Here is a 20,826-nt window from a genome sequence, read left to right on the forward strand (position 1 = left end):
TTTTTTTTTTGTGGTATGCAGGCCTCTCACTGACGTGGCCTCTCCCGTTGCGGAGCACAGGCTCCAGACACACAGGCTCAGCGGCCATGGCTCACGGGCCCAGCCGCTCCGCGGCATGTGGGATCTTCCCAGACCAGGGCACGAACCCGTGTCCCCTGCATCGGCAGGCGGACTCTCAACCACTGCGCCACCAGGGAAGCCCCATTTCACGTTTTTTTTGCTTTTTTCTTTTTTGCGGTACGCGGGCCTCTCACTGTTGTGGCCTCTCCCGTTGCGGAGCACAGGCTCTGGACGCGCAGGGTTAGCGGCCGTGGCTCACGGGCCTAGCCGCTCCGCGGCATGTGGGATCTTCCCGGACCGGGGCACAAACCCATGTCCCCTGCATCGGCAGGTGGACTCTGAACCACTGCGCCACCAGGGAAGCCCCATTTCACGTTTTCACATAATGTTGTAACATGTATTAGTACTTCATTCCTTTTTATTGCTTAATGATATTCCATTGTATGGACATTTTGTGTATCAGTTCATCAGTTGGTGGACATGTGAGTTGTTTACACATTTTGGCTCTTAATTATGCTGCTATGCACATTCATGTACAGAATTTTGTGTGGGACGTGTTTTCGTTTCTCTTTGAGTGTATTCCCAAGAGGGGAATCATATGGTAACTCTATGTTTAACCTTTTGAGGAACTGCCAGACTCTTTTCTAAAGTGGCTGCATCATTTTACATTTCTATTAGCAGTGTGTGGTGATTCCAGTTTCTCTACATCCTCATTATCATTTATCTGTCTTTTTGATTATAGCCATCATAGTGACTGTTAAGTAGTATCTCATTGTTACATTGATTTGCATTTCCCTGATGGCTAGTGATATTGACCATATTTTTGTGCACTTATTGGCTATTTGTATATTTTCAGAGAAATGTCTATTCAGGTCTTTTGCCCATTTTTAAATTGGATCATTTGCCTTTTTGTTACTGAGTTGTAGGAGTTCTTTATACCTTATCAGATAAGATGATTTGCAAAAATTTTCTCCCTTTCTGCACCTTGCCTTTTTACTTCCTTTTAAAAAATTTTTTCTTTTTTCTTTTAATTGAAATATGGTTTATTTACAATATTATATTATTAGTTTCAGGTATATAAAATAGTGATTTGATATTTAATAGATTATATTCCATACAAAGTTATTATAAAATATTGGCTATATTCCTTGTGCTGCCTTTTCAATTTCTTGATGGTATCCTCTGAAACACAAACATTTTTCATTTTGATGAAGTACAATTATTTTTTTCTTTTGCCAGCTGTTCTTTTGGTGTCTTATCTGTAGAGGGGTATGCTTCTGATTAAAATGATTTAGAAGACATACACCAGAAAACACTGCCGGTGAAAATCAAATGGTATAGTTTTGAACGTTTAGCTATCTTGGGGAAACTATATCATGCAAAATATGTCAGTTAAAAAAAAAAGCAAGTTTTATTTTCCTTGTTAGTTGTTAGTCACTTGGAAGATAGGAAAGCTAATAGATGGTGATTATTTCAAATCTCAAGATTCTTTTAAAGTAGCATTTAAATAAATTACTCAGTAGAAATTAACCTTTTGGCTAATATTCCTACAATATATTTGAAATTCAAAGATAATCTTATAAATAAATATATGTCTGAACATCAGGGACTAGTAGGTAGGGTTTTTTCCTAATATCTATCTATTTGTGTAGATTTAAATTACAATAACAGCTGTATAGTATTCCATTGTAGGATGTGCCTTGACTTGTTTACTTCTAGTATGCTCCATTTTTTTTCTTAGGCTGAGTTAAATTAATTTAAAGCAGTTATCTGAATGTACCATATTATTGTACCAAAGCAGAATGCTATTAGTACTAGATTTCAGGATATATGGATCCTGACTAGAACTGTAATTCTAAAGCCTGCAGTAACTTTTAAAAAGATAATTTTTAAAAACTTCCCTATGTTTTCATTAACTGTTTAACTTATTGTGCCCCTGTTTGTGTCAGGCACTGTGCTAAGTTCTGGAGATAACAAGATAAATAAGACATGATTCCTGCCAAGGATTATATAGTCTGTATAGAATGACAAGTTCTGTGAGATGTGCAGTATATGCTGTGATAAAAGATTCCTGCTTTTGGTTAGCGAGGAAGATAGGGTACATGACATTGTTACCTGAGCTGAATAGTTACCCAGTGGACTAAGGGAAAGAATAATCCATAGAGAGAGAGCATGAGCAAAGGTGTGACATGTTTATGTAACAGAAATAGGCCAGTATAAATAGAGTAGCTGGAGTCTGAAAAAGTTGGCCAGCAAGTAGGTTATAAAGGATCTTAAATCCATGCCAAGGCTTGTGAATTCAGAAAGAGTAGAGAGCCACTGGAGGCTTTTGAGCAAATGAGGAACACCTATATTTAAAAGCATTTCTTTCTTTCTTTCTTTTCAGTGTTTTTTTTTTTTTAATTGGATTATAGTTGAGTTACAATGTTGTCTTAGTTTCTGGTGCTCAGCAAAGTGATTCAGTTTTTTTATATGTGTGTGTGTGTGTGTGTGTGTGTGTGTGTGTTCATTCTTTTTCATATTCTTTTCCATTATGGTTTATTACAGAGTACTGAATATAGTTCCCTGTGCTATACAGTAGGACCTTGTTGTTTATCTATTCTATATATAATAGTTTGCGTCTGCTAGTCCCAAACTCCAGTTCAACCCTCCCCTCCGCCCTCCCCCTTGGCAACCACAAGTCTGTTCTCTATGTCTGTGAGTCTGTTTCTATTTCGTGGATAAGTTCATATGTGTCTTTTTTTTTTCTTTTGCTGTACCACGCAGCTTGTGGGATCTTAGTTCCCCGACCAGGGATTGAACCCAGGCCCTCAGCAGTGAAAGCACAGAATCCTAACCACTGAACTGCCAGGGAATTCCCATATGTGTCATATTTTAGATTCCATGTATAAGTGATATCATATGGTATTCGTCTTTCTCTTTCTGACTTACTTCGCTTAGTATGATAATATCTAGGTCCATCCATGTAGCTGCAAATGGCATTATTTCATTCTTTTTAATGGCTTAGTAATATTCCATTGTATATATATCACATCTTCTTTAGCCTTTCATCTGTCGATGGACATTTAGGTTGTATCCATGTCTTGGCTATTGTAAATAGTGCTGCATTGAACATAGGGGTGCATGTATCTGTTCGAATTATAGTTTTGTCTGGGTATATGCCCAGGAGTGGGATTGCCGGATCATATGGCAACTCTGTTTTTAGATTTTTGAGGAACCTCTGTGCTATTCTCCATAGTGACTGCACCAATATACATTCCCACTCACAGTGTACAAGGGTTCTATAAAAGCATTTCTAGGGAATTCCCTGGTGGTCCAATGGTTATGACTCCATGCTTTCACTGCCAAGGGCATAGGTTCAATCCCTGGTCAGAGAACTAAGATCCTGCAAGTGGCATGATGCAGCCAAAAAAAAAAAGAAGCATTTCTAATGGCTGTGGGGAGAATGAATTAGAGAAGAGAAAGACCAGGGTCATGGAGAACATTTGGAAGGCGATTGCAGTAGTCTTCAAACTTTTGATCTTGCATCCCTATTAGTTAAAACATACTTACCCATGCATTCAACAATAAATAAATAAATAAATAAATAAATAAATAAATAAATAAATAAATATACACACACACATTTAAAAATTTTTAATTTATGGACATGTACTACTATTCTAACATTGCATAACTATTGAAAAATTAAAGGTGGGAAACAATATTTTGAAATAAACTATTTAAGAATAGATTTAGTAATCTGACGTGTTCTGATTACTGTACCAAAACCTGATAGAATATGTGCCACACACTTGAACGGAAATAAGTTACAACATGCTGAAGATGCATGAATGAGTGGGAGTTCCACTGTTAACTCTTATGTTGCAGAACTCCCATTATTCTCTTAGGATTCCTTGTGTACCTACCTATGTTACACCTGATCGTCAGATGTGGACTAAATGAGGATACCAGTGTCAATCCCTATTCATGAATTTTAGTCCATCTCAATTTGTAATTGTTAGATGAAAATTAAATATAAATACTTCTAACCATTTTTTCTCATACTCCAGCATAGCCACTAGCACCTCTAATACTTTTTTTTTTAATATTTATTTATTGGCTGCGTTGGGTCTTAGTTGCAGCATACGGGATCTTCTGTTGCGGTGCGCGGGCTTCTGTCTAGTTGTGACTCGTGGGCTCAGTTGCCCCGCGGCATGTGGGATCTTAGTTCCCCGACCAGGGATCGAACCCGCATCCCCTGCATTGGAAGAGGGATTCTTAACCACTGGACCACCAGGGAAGTCCCCTATTTTTTTTAATTTGTAGTATAGTTGATTTACAATATTAGTTTCAGGTGTATAACAGTGATTCAGTATTTTTGCAGATTATACTTCATTATAAGTTATTACAAGATAATGGCTATAATTCCCTGTGCTATGAAATATATCCTTGTTGCTTACCTATTTTATACATAGTACTTTATATCTGTTAATCCCATAGCCCTAATTTGTTCCTCCCCCCTCTTCACTCCCCTTTGGTAACTGAAGTTTGTTTTCTATAGCTGTGAGTCTGTTTCTGTTTTGCATATACATTCATTTGTATTATTTTTAAGATTACACATATAAATGATATCATACAGTATTTGGTCTTTCTCTGTCTGACTTATTTCACTAAGCGTAATATTCTCTAGGTCCATTCATGTTCCTGCAAATGGCAGAATTTCATTCTTTTTAATGGCTGAGTAATATTCCATTATCTGTGTGTGTGTGTGTGTGTGTGTGTGTGTGTGTGTGTGTGTGTACACACATACACCACATCTTTATCCATTCATTTGTTGATGGGCACTTGGGTTGATTCCATGTCTTGGCTATTGCAAATACTGCTGTTATGAACATCGTGGTGCTTGTATCTTTTCAAATTCGTGTTTGGTACCTACTTTTTTAGATTAGAGATAGTGTGTTCTAAGACTTAACTAGTAGCAGTGGCAGTGGCGGTGGAGCAAAGGCTTAGATGTAAGATTTAGAAGAAGAATGAATAATTTAGGTGTGTAGAGAAAGGGAAGAGATAAGAATGGCTTCATAGTTCCTTGCTTGTACAATGTTGATGGCTTTAACAGAAATACAGATGGTGAAAGGACCAAGTTTTTTATTGTCTCTTGACTATTTGGAGGTTGAATTGTGTAAGAAACATCAAAATGGATAAGTTCAATAGATTATTGGAAATAAGCGCCTAGAGCTCAGGAAATAAGTCAAGATTGAGATTTGAGATGTGTCAGCATATAGGTGATAGTTAAAAGCTAGGGAGAATGTGTAGCATCAAGATAAGAAAACTGAGAATAGATCTCTGGGGATACTGTTGTTTCAGGTTGCCAGTGAAGACACTTAGAGATTGCAAAGGTAGGAGAACCAGGACAAAGTAGAAGCTGTTTCAGAGAAAGTAAAGGACGGATTGAGATTTTCAAGGATTGATCACAGTGGCAAATGCTAAAAGAAGCGAGGAACGTAGAGACTGAAAAGAGGCTATGTCTATTAAGAAGTCAATGGTGGCCTGAGGGAGAAGTGTTCTAGAGGAGAATTGTTAGTTTAAGCCACATTGAGTTAAAAATCTGTTGCTCAGTCTAAAGTAATCTATCAATTGTTTGTGAATACTAGAAATGGTTACTAGATTAGCTAGTGTGGTTATATAAGATTATGAAAGAATTCACACCCATATGAATTAGCAGTGAAGATAGTTTATGGTAAAATGCTCTGATGTACTACAAATTTTATAAGGTATTAAAAAGTTGATCTACAGTATAACTCCTTTCTCCTCTACTCTGCATCTTTAAACTTTAACTTGATGCAAAGGTATGGCTACCTTCTCTGCTACTTGGTACAGAGTTATGAAGATAAATTAGAGGTTAGAAGGATACTAGGAGAGGCTGTCAGCTGTTTTCGCTGTGTTTTATAAACTTCTGGGTGATTTTAGTGTCTTGTTATACCTTAGCAACCTTCCTTTGTTCTGTCTGTATTATAGTGGCAGGTTAATTTATTGTAGCTGGGAATACTAAACTAAGGTGAATAGTCACTTTTAGAGGAAAATACTATTTTACGTTTTCTCCTAAAGACTAAAATAATATTTCCCATTCTACCTTTTGGGAGCAGAGAATTAAGAGGTACCTAAAAACAAGATGAAGATGGGTCTCTGTGAGTTTATAGTAACAATTAACAGGAAAATAATTTCCTCTCCTTTTTACGTTAAAGTTTCCCTCTCCTACCATTTTTCTGCTGTATGAGTCAGGTGGTAAAGTGGAACTTACTGAAAACAATATTAAATTTTACTTTACAGTCTGTGCACCAGAGCATGATGGAGTCAAAAGACTTGGTACCAGAATATAGGAAGTGGTGGTTGAGGTAAGAGTGGGAAGGTAGGCTGTAGCCCTGTGTAAGACCTAATGTACTCAGGGAGGTTCCATTTTTGTAGTGATTGCCAGATATTCTTCAGGATTTTAAAATTCTGTCCTGAGGTTCTACAAAAATGCATCATATTATTCTCTGCAAGAATTCTTCCCTCTTCAGACTAAGGTTATTAGTAAAAGGAAGCCACTGGGCTTCCCTGGTGGCGCAGTGGTTGAGAGTCCACCTGCTGATGCAGGGGACACGGGTTCGTGCCCCGGTCCGGGAGGATCCCACATGCCACGGAGCGGCTGGGCCCGTGAGCCATGGCCGCTGAGCCTGCGCGTCCGGAGCCTGTGCTCCGCAGCGGGACAGGCCGCAACAGTGAGAGGCCCGTGTACAGCAAAAAAAAAAGGAAGCCACTAAAGATTGGTTAGAAGTTCTTACACCATTTACTCAGATTTTCTTTCCCAAATTTCTTTCCTGCATACTGCTTTAGAAGTTAAAATATTTTATGTATTTTGGTTTTGGTAGCTTTACTTTTTATTGTAAGCTAAGAAGCTGGCTTAACAGTACACACTTAAAATGTTATCCTGAAATTTCTACATTTGAACAAAAGATTCCTCCCCTCATTGTTCATTGTTATAATAAAAGACTAGTGCTCCACAAACTACAATGTAGGGAAAATTCAGTTCACAGTTTCTGTTAATTAGCAGAATTCATTGTTTGTATTATTTACTATATTTGATGCTACTGCATTGTAATGTATGTTTGTTGTTAGGAAGACTTCCGTACCTCAGTATCATTCTTGAAGTACAATTTTGAGATAATTGTGCTTAAATTTTTATATAAAAATAGTATGATACATATTTACCATTTTCCCCCAAGGTACTTTCACTAATATCCCACATGGTCTCTATAACAGCCCTGAGACTATTATCTCATTTTTATTGATAAAGGAACTAAATTCAGAGAAGCCAAGTAAATTTCCCAACAATTTAGTGGCAGAGTGGGACTAAAAACTCATGTCTACTTATTTTTTGTCCAGTACATATGTTACCACATATTTTAAAGGCTCCTCAAGTTGGCCATTTCTCAGTTCAAACTTTCTTCATAATATAGTGAGTACCTTTGCTGCTACAGCTGACTAGATGACTAGATAAATTACTGTTTTAGAGAGTTTTTCCTCTAGTTTCACATGCCTGCCTGATGAATATTCTAATAAACTACGCTTTGCTATAGTATCATTTGAGATAAAAAATGACAAGTTGGGCTTCCCTGGTGGTGCAGTGGTTGAGAGTCCGCCTGCCGATGCAGGGGACGCGGGTTCATGCCCCGGTCCGGGAGGATCCCACATGCCGCGGAGCGGCTGGGCCTGTGGGCCATGGCCGCTGAGCCTGCGCACCCAGAGCCTGTGCTCCGCAACGGGAGAGGCCACAGCAGTGAGAGGCCCGCGTACCGCAAAAAAAAAAGACAAGTTGCAGTTCCTGCATTTGTCATTTTGTTAATTTGCATAATAAAGTTCCATTAAAAGTCTAAATATATCATTTAATTATATCATATTAGTAAGAGATTAAAGTTAAAATTGCCCAATGTACATAGAATTCTAATACCATTCTGTAAAGGCTCAGAAGCCTTAAGTTCAAATCAATATTTAGTGTAATTATTTATAAAGGAGTTTCTGTATCTGATGCTATGATCTGCAGTTTCATTATTTGATATTCTCTTAATTAAATTTTGCTGTTAGAGGGGATTGTAGACATTATTCATTTCAATCTTCTAGTCGGTATCTTCTCTGACATAAGTGCTTTTTGAACAGTTCTAGCAAGGATGAACTCAGGTACTTTATGAGATAGTGTAATCCACTCGTGAATAACTCTGGTGGTTAGCAAATGTTGGAAATTTTTGTTCCAAAATCTAGCTTCTTAATATTTTCCAACTATTTGTCCTAATTCTGTCCTCCCATACAAGGAAGATACGCAGTTTTTCACATGACAGTCTGTCAAAATAGCTGAAGACTTCTCTAATTTCCTTTGACTCTTTCCTATTCTAGACTAAGAGTCCTTAATTTGATTTATTTTTGCTCATATTATGTGAGTTTCTATCAGGATTACCTTTTTATGATTATATTTCATTTGTTAGGGTCTTAAGTTTTTTCCAAATTGAACAGAGTACTCCAGTTTGAAATGACCTGTGTAATATTTGATGGGATGGTTACCTGCCTTATACTGGGTATTTGAATATATGCAACCTGAGTTCTTTAATTCTGAAGAAACTACATCACAGTATTAGTTGATTTTGGATTTATAGTCACCTAAATCCCCTTTGCAGGAGAGCAGTGGGTAAGTTTAGATCCTCTAATTTGTTCTTATTGCAGTTGAACTTTTCAAACATAAGTGTTTAGACTTTACAGTTACCCATATTATGTTTCATCTTCTTTTATTTTGTTTATTGTGGTAGTTTGTCAGTAGCTTTTAATACACTAATTTGTTTTTAGCATACTAGCCCTGTCTCTCGAGTTTGTATTATTTGAGGGTTTCTTAACCAACAGATTTTTAAAAAAATAAATTTATTTATCTATTTTTGGCTGGGTTGGGTCTTTGTTGCTGTGTGCGGGTTTTCTCCAGCTGTGACGGGGGTGGGGGTGGGGGGGTGGGCCACTCCTCGTTGTGGTGCACAGCTTCTCACTGCGGTGGCCTCTCTTTGTTGCGGAGCATGGGGCTGTAGGCGCGCGGGCCTCAGTAGTTGTGGCTCATGGACTCAGTAGTTGTGGCGCCCGGGCTTAGCTGCTCCACAGCATGTGGGATCCTCCCAGACCAGGGCTCGAACCCGTATCCCCTGCATTGGCAGGCGGATTCTTAAACACTGCGCCACCAGCGAAGTCCCAACAGATATTTTTTGATTGTTTACTATATGTAGGGCACTAGGTATGTTTCTTTTCCTTATTGTATTGATAGTTTGGGGCAGTGGGGGAGGACTCGAAATTTATTTTGAATAAATGTTTCCATGAATTTCCAAGTTATTGATATCTTAGAGAAAGAAAAGGAACTTGCCCTACCCCGCATTACAACATAATAAAACACTCCAGTAATCATGAAAACATATGATACTGGTCCAAGAACAGACAAGGAGACCACTGGGACAGCATAGAGAACTCAGATCAGAACTTAATAAGATAAACTGGCATTATAAATTGATCAGTTAAATATAGATTGTTTAGTAGATGGTGTGGGAAGACTGGTAGGGAGAAAAATAAAATTGATTTCTTACATAATACTGTTTATAAAGAAGAACCTCAAATGGATTAGTGACCAACATAATATAGATAAAATTATAGAGTTAATGAAACATAGTACATCTTTGTGAGTTAATATTTGCAAATTATTTCTTAAAACCTTAAAAGTGTGAAACCATAAGGTTAAAAAATGATTAATTTGATGATACAGCATTAAAGAGTTCAGTAAATACATGGACATTGTTAACAGGTAGGTAACATTTGGGGGAAGATATTTGCAACAACTAAACCTGTTAAATGAATTAACATTAGAATATCAAAGAAACTCCTTCAATTCAACAAGAAAACTGGGACCCCAATAGACAATGAACAAAGGAAACAAACAGGGAATTCACAAAAGAAGAAACACAAATAATGAAGGGATGCTCAAATTCATTAGTAATAAGAGAAATCTAAATAAAACAAGCTTTTATTGGGCTGGCAAATAATTTACTGGGCTAGCAAAAATTAGAAAGCAAAGCTGGATAATGCCAAATCTTGTCTGGGATGTAGGGAAATAGGAACCTCCAGGAGGATTGTTCAGTGCAGCCATTCTGCAGAGCAGTTTGGCAGTTCTTCATCATTTAGTTGATAAAATTCACTTGGACCTAACAGTTTTGTTCCTGGGTATATATAGCCGGAGATTAATTCTCACACAAGTTCATAAGGGGACATAGAAGGGGATATTGCATTGTAGCATTGTTTTGGTGGCTGACTGTTCTCTGAGTCTGTATTGCTGGGAGAGTAAGTAGACAGCATGTGGAGTACTTTGCATCACAAGGAACTAAGTGTCCCACAGCAACGTGAACAGATTTTAAAAACCTAGTGCAGAGGTTAAAGTTAGGAATATATGCAAACAGAAGAATGTTTATCAAACACATTAGAAAAAATAACTTATTAGGAAGAATGGGAATAAGAAATGAATATGGAAGGAAAGAAATCAATTAGTTAGAAGAGGAGTCTTATATAGATGAATGATGATAATGTGGCATGAACTGAGGAGCACGATTAACTTAAGCTTTTGTACCTGGAGAATAAAAGTGGGGTTTGGAGACTCATTTGGCAGTGGGATATAAGTTGGGCCGGAGAAGAAAAAATTAAAGGCATAAAAAACAAGAAACTTAAAATAATTCAGGTACTAGAACATGAGGTTTTAATTTAGGATGATGGTAATTGGGAATGGAAAGTAGAAGACTGGTGCAAGAAATACTTGCAAAATAAAATTGAAAGGCGGGGAAATAGAAATTTTGAGCATTTGGAAAATTCCTCTGGGTATCAAATCAGCTTAATTATTTTGTTCCAGAAAATGCTTTTTTCTCTCCTTTCTCTTCTGCTTCACTGGGCTAGAATTGAATATTTTTCCCATTCTTTTAAATGTATTGTAAATTATACCAGTACTATGTGAGTGTACTGTCATTGTAATATATTTAGATTGTGTAAACAAAATAAAAAATCATTCTTCTCTTCACTTCTTTCTCCAGAGGTAACTAACCACTGTATCTGTTTGGTACATACCCTTCTAGATATCTTTCCACTGCTTTTACAAATTATGTGTACGTAAAAATAAATATTGATTTGTGGATATTTGGTATTATTCTCTCTGTAGTCTGCAAATTTTTTTAAATGTCTAAAAAAGCTTTAATATCATTCCATGTAAGTATATAGGATAAAAATGTTTGCTGGGTAAAAAAATGGAGGTTTCAAAATATCCTTACTGGCTAGATACCATTGGAAGAATGGGTGGGTAGAGGAATGGGGCGGGTACAGGATACAGGTGTGTTTATTGCTCTTAAAATCTCACAGTCTAGTAGAAGTGAAGTATATAATAATAATTATAATACAGTGAAGAAAGTGTTCTAATAGATATATGTACTAGGTGCTATTTGAGCACAAAGGAAAGAGCATCATATTCTTTGATAAAGAGAGGTGAATGTGTCAGGTAGTGCTTAGAGATGGTGAAAGGGATTTTGGATCAGTTTATAAGGATAATATTTTGCAGGTCAACTGTGTCCCAAAATGATTAAGTAATTCACTGGATTAATTCTTCTCTGTCTTTTGTGAAATTCATATCATCCCTTCCAGAAATCAATCTTTCTGGTATCCTAAGCCATGGTCCTGAAAGCAAAATCTTTACCATGTATGATTATCTTTTAGAATTTGGACAGCTTTAAATAGTGTAAGAAATTACTTTAGGTAAGATTTTTGTATTTCATCATGCAGAGGATTATATGAATGCATTTTTTCCCTTTTTTAGGGAGGTGGTTGACTCAATGGTTCAGCATTTTAAAGTAACTATATTTGGGGACCGTAGACCAGTTTATGATGGAAAAAGAAGCCTTTACACAGCCAATCCACTTCCTGTGGCAACTACAGGGGTAAGAGGCATTCCTTTATCAGAAAGCTATACTTTTGCAATGTCTTTTAAATGCACTTATTGCCATTTTATTGTAGTCTATATATGTATCATTTATCTATTTTAACTTTTTATTTTGAAATAATTTCAAACTCAAAGAAGAGTTGTAAGAATCATGCAGAGAACTCATGTATACCCAGATTCATCAGTGTTCTTAAAAGTTTGCCACATTTGTTTTATCATTCTCTTTCCTTTCTCTTTTACTTTCTTTGTATCTATAGAGACAGCTATATATAGAGATACATATACATACTTATTTTTTCCTGGACCATTCAAGAGTAGGTTTTATACATTATGCCCTTTAATGTGTTTTTTCCTAAGAGCAAGGATAAAAACCATAGTACAGTTACCAACTTCCCTAAATTTTACATTGATATATTTTTGTCTAATCTGCCCCTATTCCATTTTTGCCATTTATTCCAATGATGTCCTTCAGCATTTTTTTTTCCCTTTAGTACAGAATCCAATCCAGGTTCCTGAATGTATTTAGATGTTACGTCTTTTTAGTCTTCTTTATTCTGGAACAATTTCCCAGCCTTTTTTTTTTTTTTCTTTTATGACATTAACATGGTTGAAGATTACAGGCAGGTTATTTTGTAGGATGTCCCTCTGTGTTTTTCTGGTGCTTCCTCTTGGTTAGATTCTGAGTAAGCTTTTTTGGCAGGAATATTACGTAAGTGTTCTTTCCTTAATAGTGCATCGTATCAGGAGGCACATAATATGTATTTGTTCCATTAACGGTGATGTTAACTTCGATCACTTGGTTAAGTTGGTATCTGCCAAGTTTCTCCTTTCAAGTTATTCTTCTTTCTTTTGTGGGGAGATCGTATTTTTTTTAATTGTGGTAAAATACACATAACATAAAGTTTATCATTTGAGCCATTTTTAAGGTATGGTTCAGTGTCAAAGTACATTTACAACCATCACCATCATCCATCTCCATCTTGTAAAGCTGTAACTCTGTACACATTAGACACTTAACTCCCCATCTTCCCTCCCCTCAGGCCCTGGCAACCACCATTCTACTTTCTGTCTTTATGAATTTGACCTCTCTTAGTACCTCATATGAGTGGAATCATAGTGTTCTGTCTTTTGTGATTGGCTTATTTCACTTAGCATAGTATCCTCAAGGTTAATCCATGTTGTGACATGTGTCAGAATTTCCTCCCTTTTTAAGGCTGAATAGTATTCCATTGTATGTGTATACTACATTTTACTTATCCGTTCATCTGTTGATGGACACTCGGGTTGCTTTCCCATTTGAACATAGATTTACTCTAGGGACCTCGTATAAGTGGAACCATACAGTATTTGTCCTTTTGTGACTGGATTATTTTACTTAGCATAATGTCCTCAAGGTTCATTCATGTTGTCACGTGTGTCACAATTTCTTTCCTTTTTAAGGTTGACTAATATTCCATTGAATGTATATACCGCATTTTGTTTATCCATTCATCCACTGATGAACACCTTTTGGCTATTGAAAATAATGCAATAATGCAACATGGGTGTATAAGTCTCTCTTCTAATGCCTGCTTTCAGTTCTCTTGTGTATATACCTAGAAGCGGAGTTGCTGGATCATATAAATGATAATTGTATTTTTAGTGTTTTGGGACACCACCATACTGTTTTCCATAGTGACTATACCATTTTATGTTTCTACAAACAGTGGACAAGGGTTCCAAATACTTCACACCCTTGCCAACATTTGTTGTTTTCTGAATTTTCGATAGTTGTCATCCTGTTGGGTGTGAGGTAATATCTCATTGTGGGTTTGATTTTTATTTACCTAATGACTAATAATGTTGAGCATCTTTTCATATGCTTATGGGCCTTTTGTGTATCTTCTTTGGAGAAATATGTATTCAGCTTCTTTGCCCATTTTTTAATTGGGTTATTTGATTTTGTTGTTGTTGATGAGTTTTAGGAATTCTTTATGTATTCTCATGGGATATATGTTTTGGAATATTTTCTCACATTCCATAGGTTGCCTTTTCACTATGTTGATTGTGTCCTTTGATGCACCAAAGTTTTTAATTTTTGTAAGGGAGATACTTTTAAGAATCCCATTTCTCTTTAGACTTTTTTAGTAGCTGATGATTCTTGCTTGGAAGGTTTATTATTATGTAGTAATGGTGATTTTCTAATTCTGTCATTCCTTCTACATTAATCATTGTTATTCTACTGTAAGGGAGCACATTTTCATCTCTTCTAGTTCTTTATCCTTATTTATTTGCCCAAATTGTCCCAGATTTTGCCTGTGGCAGCCCCTTTAAGTTGGTTCCTGTGTGCTTTTGTCATGACACATCTTTTTTTTTTTTTTGAGTATTTCCTTACTTTTGGGCACAAGATGTTCCAGGTTCATCTTGTGTTTTCCCTGCTGTAGTCCTGCAAACAGCCATATCTCAAAGGTACCCTGGTTTCTTTTAGTTAGGGAATACAATTTAGAAACCAAAATCTGGGTACTGGATGTGCTCATTGCTGCTGGGGTATATGTGCTTATAAGCCCTTTCAATGGACAGAGATAGAAAATATAAATACATAAATAAGTAAATAGATAAACAAAACAGATAATAAATATTACATTCATATAATAAACCTAACATATGTATCCTGCAAGTACCACTTATTGTATGCAATATTGTACAGTATGTTTATTGGAAATCATGAATTCAAACTGATTCTTCCAGTTCTAGTCTATCCCAAAAGGATTCTTCCTTTACTCCCTACATTGCATATTTGTGTCTTGCTTCTCCTTTAAACCCCTGACTCTCCAAAATATTACCACTTTTACTTATTTGTTCAGTTCTACAGTACATATAAAATAGTTTCTGAATTACTACACTATATCACTACAGAAAACAAACATAGTAGTAAGAGTTTAAGGTTTTATTTTGTATGCAGTTCTTTCCCACCCACCCCTCCTCCACACCCCTAACCAAGAGTATAGTCAAAATATATTATGTTCAGGAGTTACCTGAATTAGTGTTTTCTTTTCTTTCTTTCTTTTTTTTTTTTAATATTCTTTCAATCTGGCTATGTTATTTGTTTGAAATGCATTTGGTTTCATTTGATTTTGTATTTATTCAGTTTTAGTTTTTTCTCTCCGTCCTTGTTGATCTTATTTTTATTTTTTTAATGTTACAGAACTTAATTTAACATGCTTCCAAAAGTCAAAACTAAGCTGAAAAATATACTCAGAATTGTTAATCCTTCCTTTATTTCTTCCAATCTGTTCTTTCATATCCTTTGAAAGTAACCCCTTTTTTTTGTTGTTTCTGATTCATGCTTTCTGTGTTTCTTTTTACAAAAATAAGCAGATATATGAATATTTTTCCATTTCCCCCTTTCTCACATAAAATATGGCATACTATTTGTAATCTCTTGTACTTGCTTTTTTTCACATAACAGTGTAGCTTGGAAATTATTCCATAGCAGTTCCGTTACCTTTTTTTTTAATATCTGCCTAAATGGTCATTTAGGTAATTTCCATATTTTGCAATGACAAAGAATGCTGGCATAAATAACTTATTTACATTTTAGTCTATCGATTTCACATTGAGATTGTTTTTTTTTTTTATATTTGCCTTGTTTTCTCTTAAATATTTGTATCAGTTAAAAATTATTGTATTTATCTTTTAAAACTTTTACCAGTTGACTCTTCTCCCATCAACAGGTAGATTTAGATGTTACTTTACCTGGGGAAGGTGGAAAAGATCGACCTTTCAAGGTGTCAATCAAATTTGTCTCTCGGGTGAGTTGGCACCTACTACATGAAGTACTGACAGGACGGACCTTGCCAGAGCCACTGGAATTAGACAAGCCAATCAGCACTAATCCTGTCCATGCCGTTGATGTGGTGCTACGACATCTGCCCTCCATGAAGTGGGTGCTTCTGGCTTTTTTTTCCTCTTTAGGTTTTAAGTGTGAAAGCTTTCTTCCCAAAAGTAGGTTGTGCAGTCTTCCTTTGGTTAACCTTCAGATGTTGTATATTTTGATTATCGTAGTTGAAGAATAGCATGCATACAAATTCATTGAGAGAAGTAAGTTACATAAAATTCTCTGACTTGTGAAAGTAAATGCACATCATTAGCGTAGCTATTTTTTTCAGAAAAAAATGTCTAACCCTTTTTCTTAGGAGCTATAAATCTTAACTAACTGATACATTATCAGTTTTAGTATTTTAGTTAAATCACCGTGTTTTAAAGGTAATTTCATTGTTTGTATAATAGTATCAAAGTGTGTTGAAATTGTTACTTTTTTAATCACAGTAGCATCTCACATGTGTATATATATATCTATTTGTATATGTATAGGATCAGTGTGTCTTTTTAAAGAAAAATATTATGTCCTACAAACAACATTTATAGAAGTAGCTTTTTGATCAATAATTATTTATTCTTTAGCATTTTCTAAGGTTAGAACTATTTTTTAAAACTATTTTAAATAAAATTTAATCTTATTCAAATATTAGTTTTAAATATAGAGAATTTCAGTGAGGGATGGTGTTTTTTCATTTTGAGTGGTTGCTTTTTGATTTCACAAATTTGGAAAATGTTTAGTTTCATATATTCATAATGAGAGGCATTATTATAAGTTAAGATTATATCCTCTAGACTCACCTGTTCTGCAGATTTAAATACTCAATGGGAAGGAAAAGATTGAACATGCCATTTTAATTTTTGTAGATATACGCCTGTGGGGCGTTCCTTTTTCTCAGCTCCAGAAGGATATGACCACCCTCTGGGAGGGGGCAGGGAAGTTTGGTTTGGATTCCATCAGTCTGTTCGGCCTGCCATGTGGAAAATGATGCTTAATATTGATGGTAAGGGAATTAAAACCATGTTCTGTGCTGGGTAGTTGATTTCTATATGGCCTGTGTGTGTGTGTCTGTATATAAGTACATTTTATATGTAATTATATGTACTGGTGTCTTGAATTAATATTTGGACATATATTAAGACAAACTGGAAAAACCTTTATTTTTTATTGTATTTCATTTAGAAATCCTTTATATAGAACTTGTCCTGGAATGCTACTAAACATGAAGTAAGCAAATGGAAGCAAATGTAAAAGCCTTGACATGATCATCTGAGCAATTATAATTCATTTTTGTCCTTAACAATTATATAAGTCAGTATTTCATTATGAAATACATATTTTAAAGGAAGAGAAGTCTGTTGGTCTTAGTGACCCTTAGATTGTGCCTACTACTGATGTTTAATGTGGTGCTAATTGCATTCTCATTTTTAGGTGTTTTTTTTTTTTAAGAATATTTTCGAGTATATATAAAAGTAGAGAGAATAGTATGATAAACTGCTGCCTATGTAGCCAATATCCAGATTGTCAGGATTTTTCTGCCTTTGCTTAAACTGTGTACATTTCTTCCTCTACTGTAGTAATTTTAAATCAAATCCCATACAGCATGTTATTTTTTCCCTACTACAGTGTGCACCTCTAAAAATATGGATGTTTTCTTACACAGTCACAATGCCACTATCATATGTAAAAAATTTAATCATTTATTTGTAGTTTCTAATCTCTGTCCATAATCAGATTTCCCTGATAGTCTCAGGGATAGTTGATTGGTTCTAATCAGGATTTAAACAAGATCCACACATCGCATTTGGCTATTATGCCTTTTAAAAATGTAGTAGTCCCATTTCCTTCCCTCTAGTTTCGTTTTGTTTTTTCCTTTTTTATGTCATTGACTTGTTGTAGAAACTTTCACTTTTCCTGTTGAATATCCAAAAATCTGGATTTGTCTTTTGTTTTCTTGTGGTGTCATTGTCTTCTTCCTCTATCCCCTATATTTCCTGAAAATGAAAATTGGCCCTGTAAGCTTGATTCAATTCTGATTCATAAATGCTCTGTATTGTATCATATTAGGAGGCATATAGTATATAGTGGCCCCAACTTTAGTGGTACTAAGATTGATCAGTATGTTCAGAGACCAGTAGGCCTGATCTCTCCATTGTAAATTTCCCAGTCAGTCTTTCAGTCACTGATATTCCATTCGTTGATCATTGTTACCTGAGTCATTTATTTCACTAGTCATTTTTTCACTAGAAAAACTGGTATTTTTTCTAATTGTTATTCCTTTTACATTAGGTGGAATTCTTATGTGGAAAATCACATTGTCCTGTTGATAATTCATAGTCTTTGATAGCTTTCTTGCTTTCTGGCACAGCAGAATTTTCCAGATTCATCCTGTATTTCCTCCTCTATACCTGGAATCAGCCATTCCTCCAAGGATCCCTGGGTCTTTCCAGATCAGTACATAGTTTTGTCATTATTTTCAGCTGCATCTACCATTGTGGGGATACGTCGAGATGATGTATTTTTAAAGTCATCTTTAGGTGTATACTAGGGCTGTTGTTTTTTTTTTGCAGTACGCGGGCCTCTCACTGTTGTGGCCTCTCCTGTTGCGGAGCACAGGCTCCGGACGCGCAGGCTTAGTGGCCACGGCTCACGGGCCCAGCCACTCCGCGGCATGTGGGATCTTCCCGGAACGGGGCATGAACCCGTGTCCCCTGCATCAGCAGGCGGACTCGCAACCACTGTGCCACCAGGGAAGACTAGGGCTGTTTTTAATTATTTTCCATTTCAGAACATCATTCATATATATATTTTTTTTAATTCATTTATTTATTTATTTTTGGCTGTGCTGGGTCTTCTTTTCTGTGCGTGGGCTTTCTCTAGTTGCGGCGAGCGGGGGCCACTCTTCATCGCGGTGCGCGGGCCTCTCACTGCCGCGGGCCTCTCACGTTGCGGAGCACAAGCTCCAGACGCGCAGGCTCAGTAGTTGTGGCTCACGGGCCCAGCCGCTCCACAGCATGTGGGATCTTCCCGGACCGGGGCACGAACCCGTGTCCCCTGCATTGACAGGCAGACTCTCAACCACTGCGCCACCAGGGAAGCCCCATTCATATATTTTTATTTTTAAGATAGATTCCAGGAGGTGAGATTGATGGGTCAAAAGCAGATATATTTGTAATTTTGATTGTTACTGCCAGATTGCCCTCCACTGAGATTGTAAATATTTTGCATCAGTAAATGAGACTACCTGTTTCCCTATACCTTTGCCACTAGAGGTGTCAAACTCTAGATTTTTGTCAATCAGATTTACAAGAAATAGTTTCCTTATGTACTATTATTTTGCATTTGACCATCTTTTCACATATGTAAGGGCCACCTTATTTCTTTTTTATTAATTCTTTATGTCCTTTGCTCCTTTTTTTCTGTTGGATTTTTGGTCTTATTTACTGAGAGAGCTTTCTGAAATCAAGGAGATTAGCCCTTTGTGATATGAATTGCAAATATTATCCCTAGGTTGTTATTTGTCTTTTGATCTTTGGTGTGGTCTTGTTTTTGCTTTTTGTCATGTAGAAAGTGGTCTTTTGGTGGGGCTGTGTGTTTCAGTCAGTCCTTTCTTTTATAATTTTAATATCTTCTAGGGCTAGTCTCATTTTTCTCTTCAGGATTTCTAGGCCATTCTTACTTATCTCACTATATAAGCTTTAGAAATACCTTGTCAGAACTAGTGGTTATGGGAGGATGGACTGTTACTTTTACTGTGACCTCATTATATTTTTAAGTTAAGTTACTGAGTCTTAAGATAGTGAGTCTTTCTATCCAAGAAAACACTATGCCTTTCCATTTGTTCAGGATTGCCTTTGTTTACTTCAGGAGTGTTTTAAAGTTTTCCTCACATAAAATTTGCACACTTCTTATTATCATTCCTGGATATGTGCTCTCTCTCTTTTTTCCCTATTAAATGGGTTTATAGATTCTAACTGGTTATTGTTTATGTACATGAAGGCATTTAATTTCTGTACAGTAACTTTTTTCTCTCTGCCTTATTGAATTCCATTAACTTTTCAAGTGATTTCCTTGCAGTTTCTAGGTTATAATCATTTCATCTATGATAGTGATAGGTTTACGTCTTCCTTTGGATTTTTATACCTCTAATATTTTTTATCAGATTATATTGACTAATTAGATAGGACAGTGTTAACCATTAGAGAATAGTGGGCATCCTCTTTTTATTCCTTACTTTAGAAGGAATGCTTCCAGTGTTTCTGCATTAAATACATATATGTATGTATATGTTTAGGAGCATCTGTTGGTTCCTATTTTATTGAGTACTTTTAATCAAGAATGGATGTTGAATTTTGTCAGATGTCTTTTAGTGGCTATGGAGCTGATGATATGATATTTCTCTTCTTTTTTAACAAACACTGAACTAAACATGTGGTTTTGGATTATTTTAATGTGATGCTGGAATCTGTTTTTTAATGCTTTACCTTTTTAATCAAATTGCAAAAAGTAAGATTGATCTGATCTGCAATCTTCTCTTTTTTTATGCAGTCTTTTTCAAGTTTTGGTATTAATATTTTATTTCATAAAGAATTTAGAAGTTTCCCATTTTCTAAAATGTACAACAGTTTTTAAATAGTATTGAAATTATCAGCTCTTTTAAGATTTGGTAGAATTCCCCTGTAAAATCTTGTGGCCTGGTGTGTTTTGTTTTGTTTGGTGGGTAGCTCTTTTAAATCTTTCATTTATTTTGTGAAAAATCAGTCTGTTTAGAAATATATATTTTATCTATATCTAATGTATCTTTACTAAGTAGTTCCTTTTTTTTTTTTTTCAGTTTTGTCTACTTCTGTGGTTTATCCCCATAGTTTCTTTTTTATATTTGTGCTTTGTTCTTTTTACT

General features: G+C 35.8%; 1 protein-coding gene across 4 annotated transcripts in view; it reads left to right on the top strand.

Moving 5' to 3' along the window:
• Window positions 1-20,826, top strand: part of AGO3 (argonaute RISC catalytic component 3) — a 126,449-nt gene that overhangs the window by 25,640 nt on the left and 79,983 nt on the right. For 2 of the 4 annotated variants that reach the window (XM_067725472.1, XM_067725473.1), the window contains 4 exons: window positions 6,370-6,434; window positions 11,945-12,065; window positions 15,781-15,989; window positions 16,793-16,929. In XM_067725472.1, coding sequence (XP_067581573.1) covers window positions 6,385-6,434; window positions 11,945-12,065; window positions 15,781-15,989; window positions 16,793-16,929 — 517 coding nt within the window. In that variant the 5' untranslated portion in view covers window positions 6,370-6,384. The remainder of the gene's footprint in view (window positions 1-6,369; window positions 6,435-11,944; window positions 12,066-15,780; window positions 15,990-16,792; window positions 16,930-20,826) is intronic. The other 2 variants (XM_067725471.1, XM_067725474.1) reach the window with 1 other exon arrangement.

The sequence above is a fragment of the Pseudorca crassidens genome, chromosome 2, assembly GCF_039906515.1.
Source record: "Pseudorca crassidens isolate mPseCra1 chromosome 2, mPseCra1.hap1, whole genome shotgun sequence".
Classification (NCBI taxonomy): Eukaryota; Metazoa; Chordata; class Mammalia; order Artiodactyla; family Delphinidae; genus Pseudorca; species Pseudorca crassidens.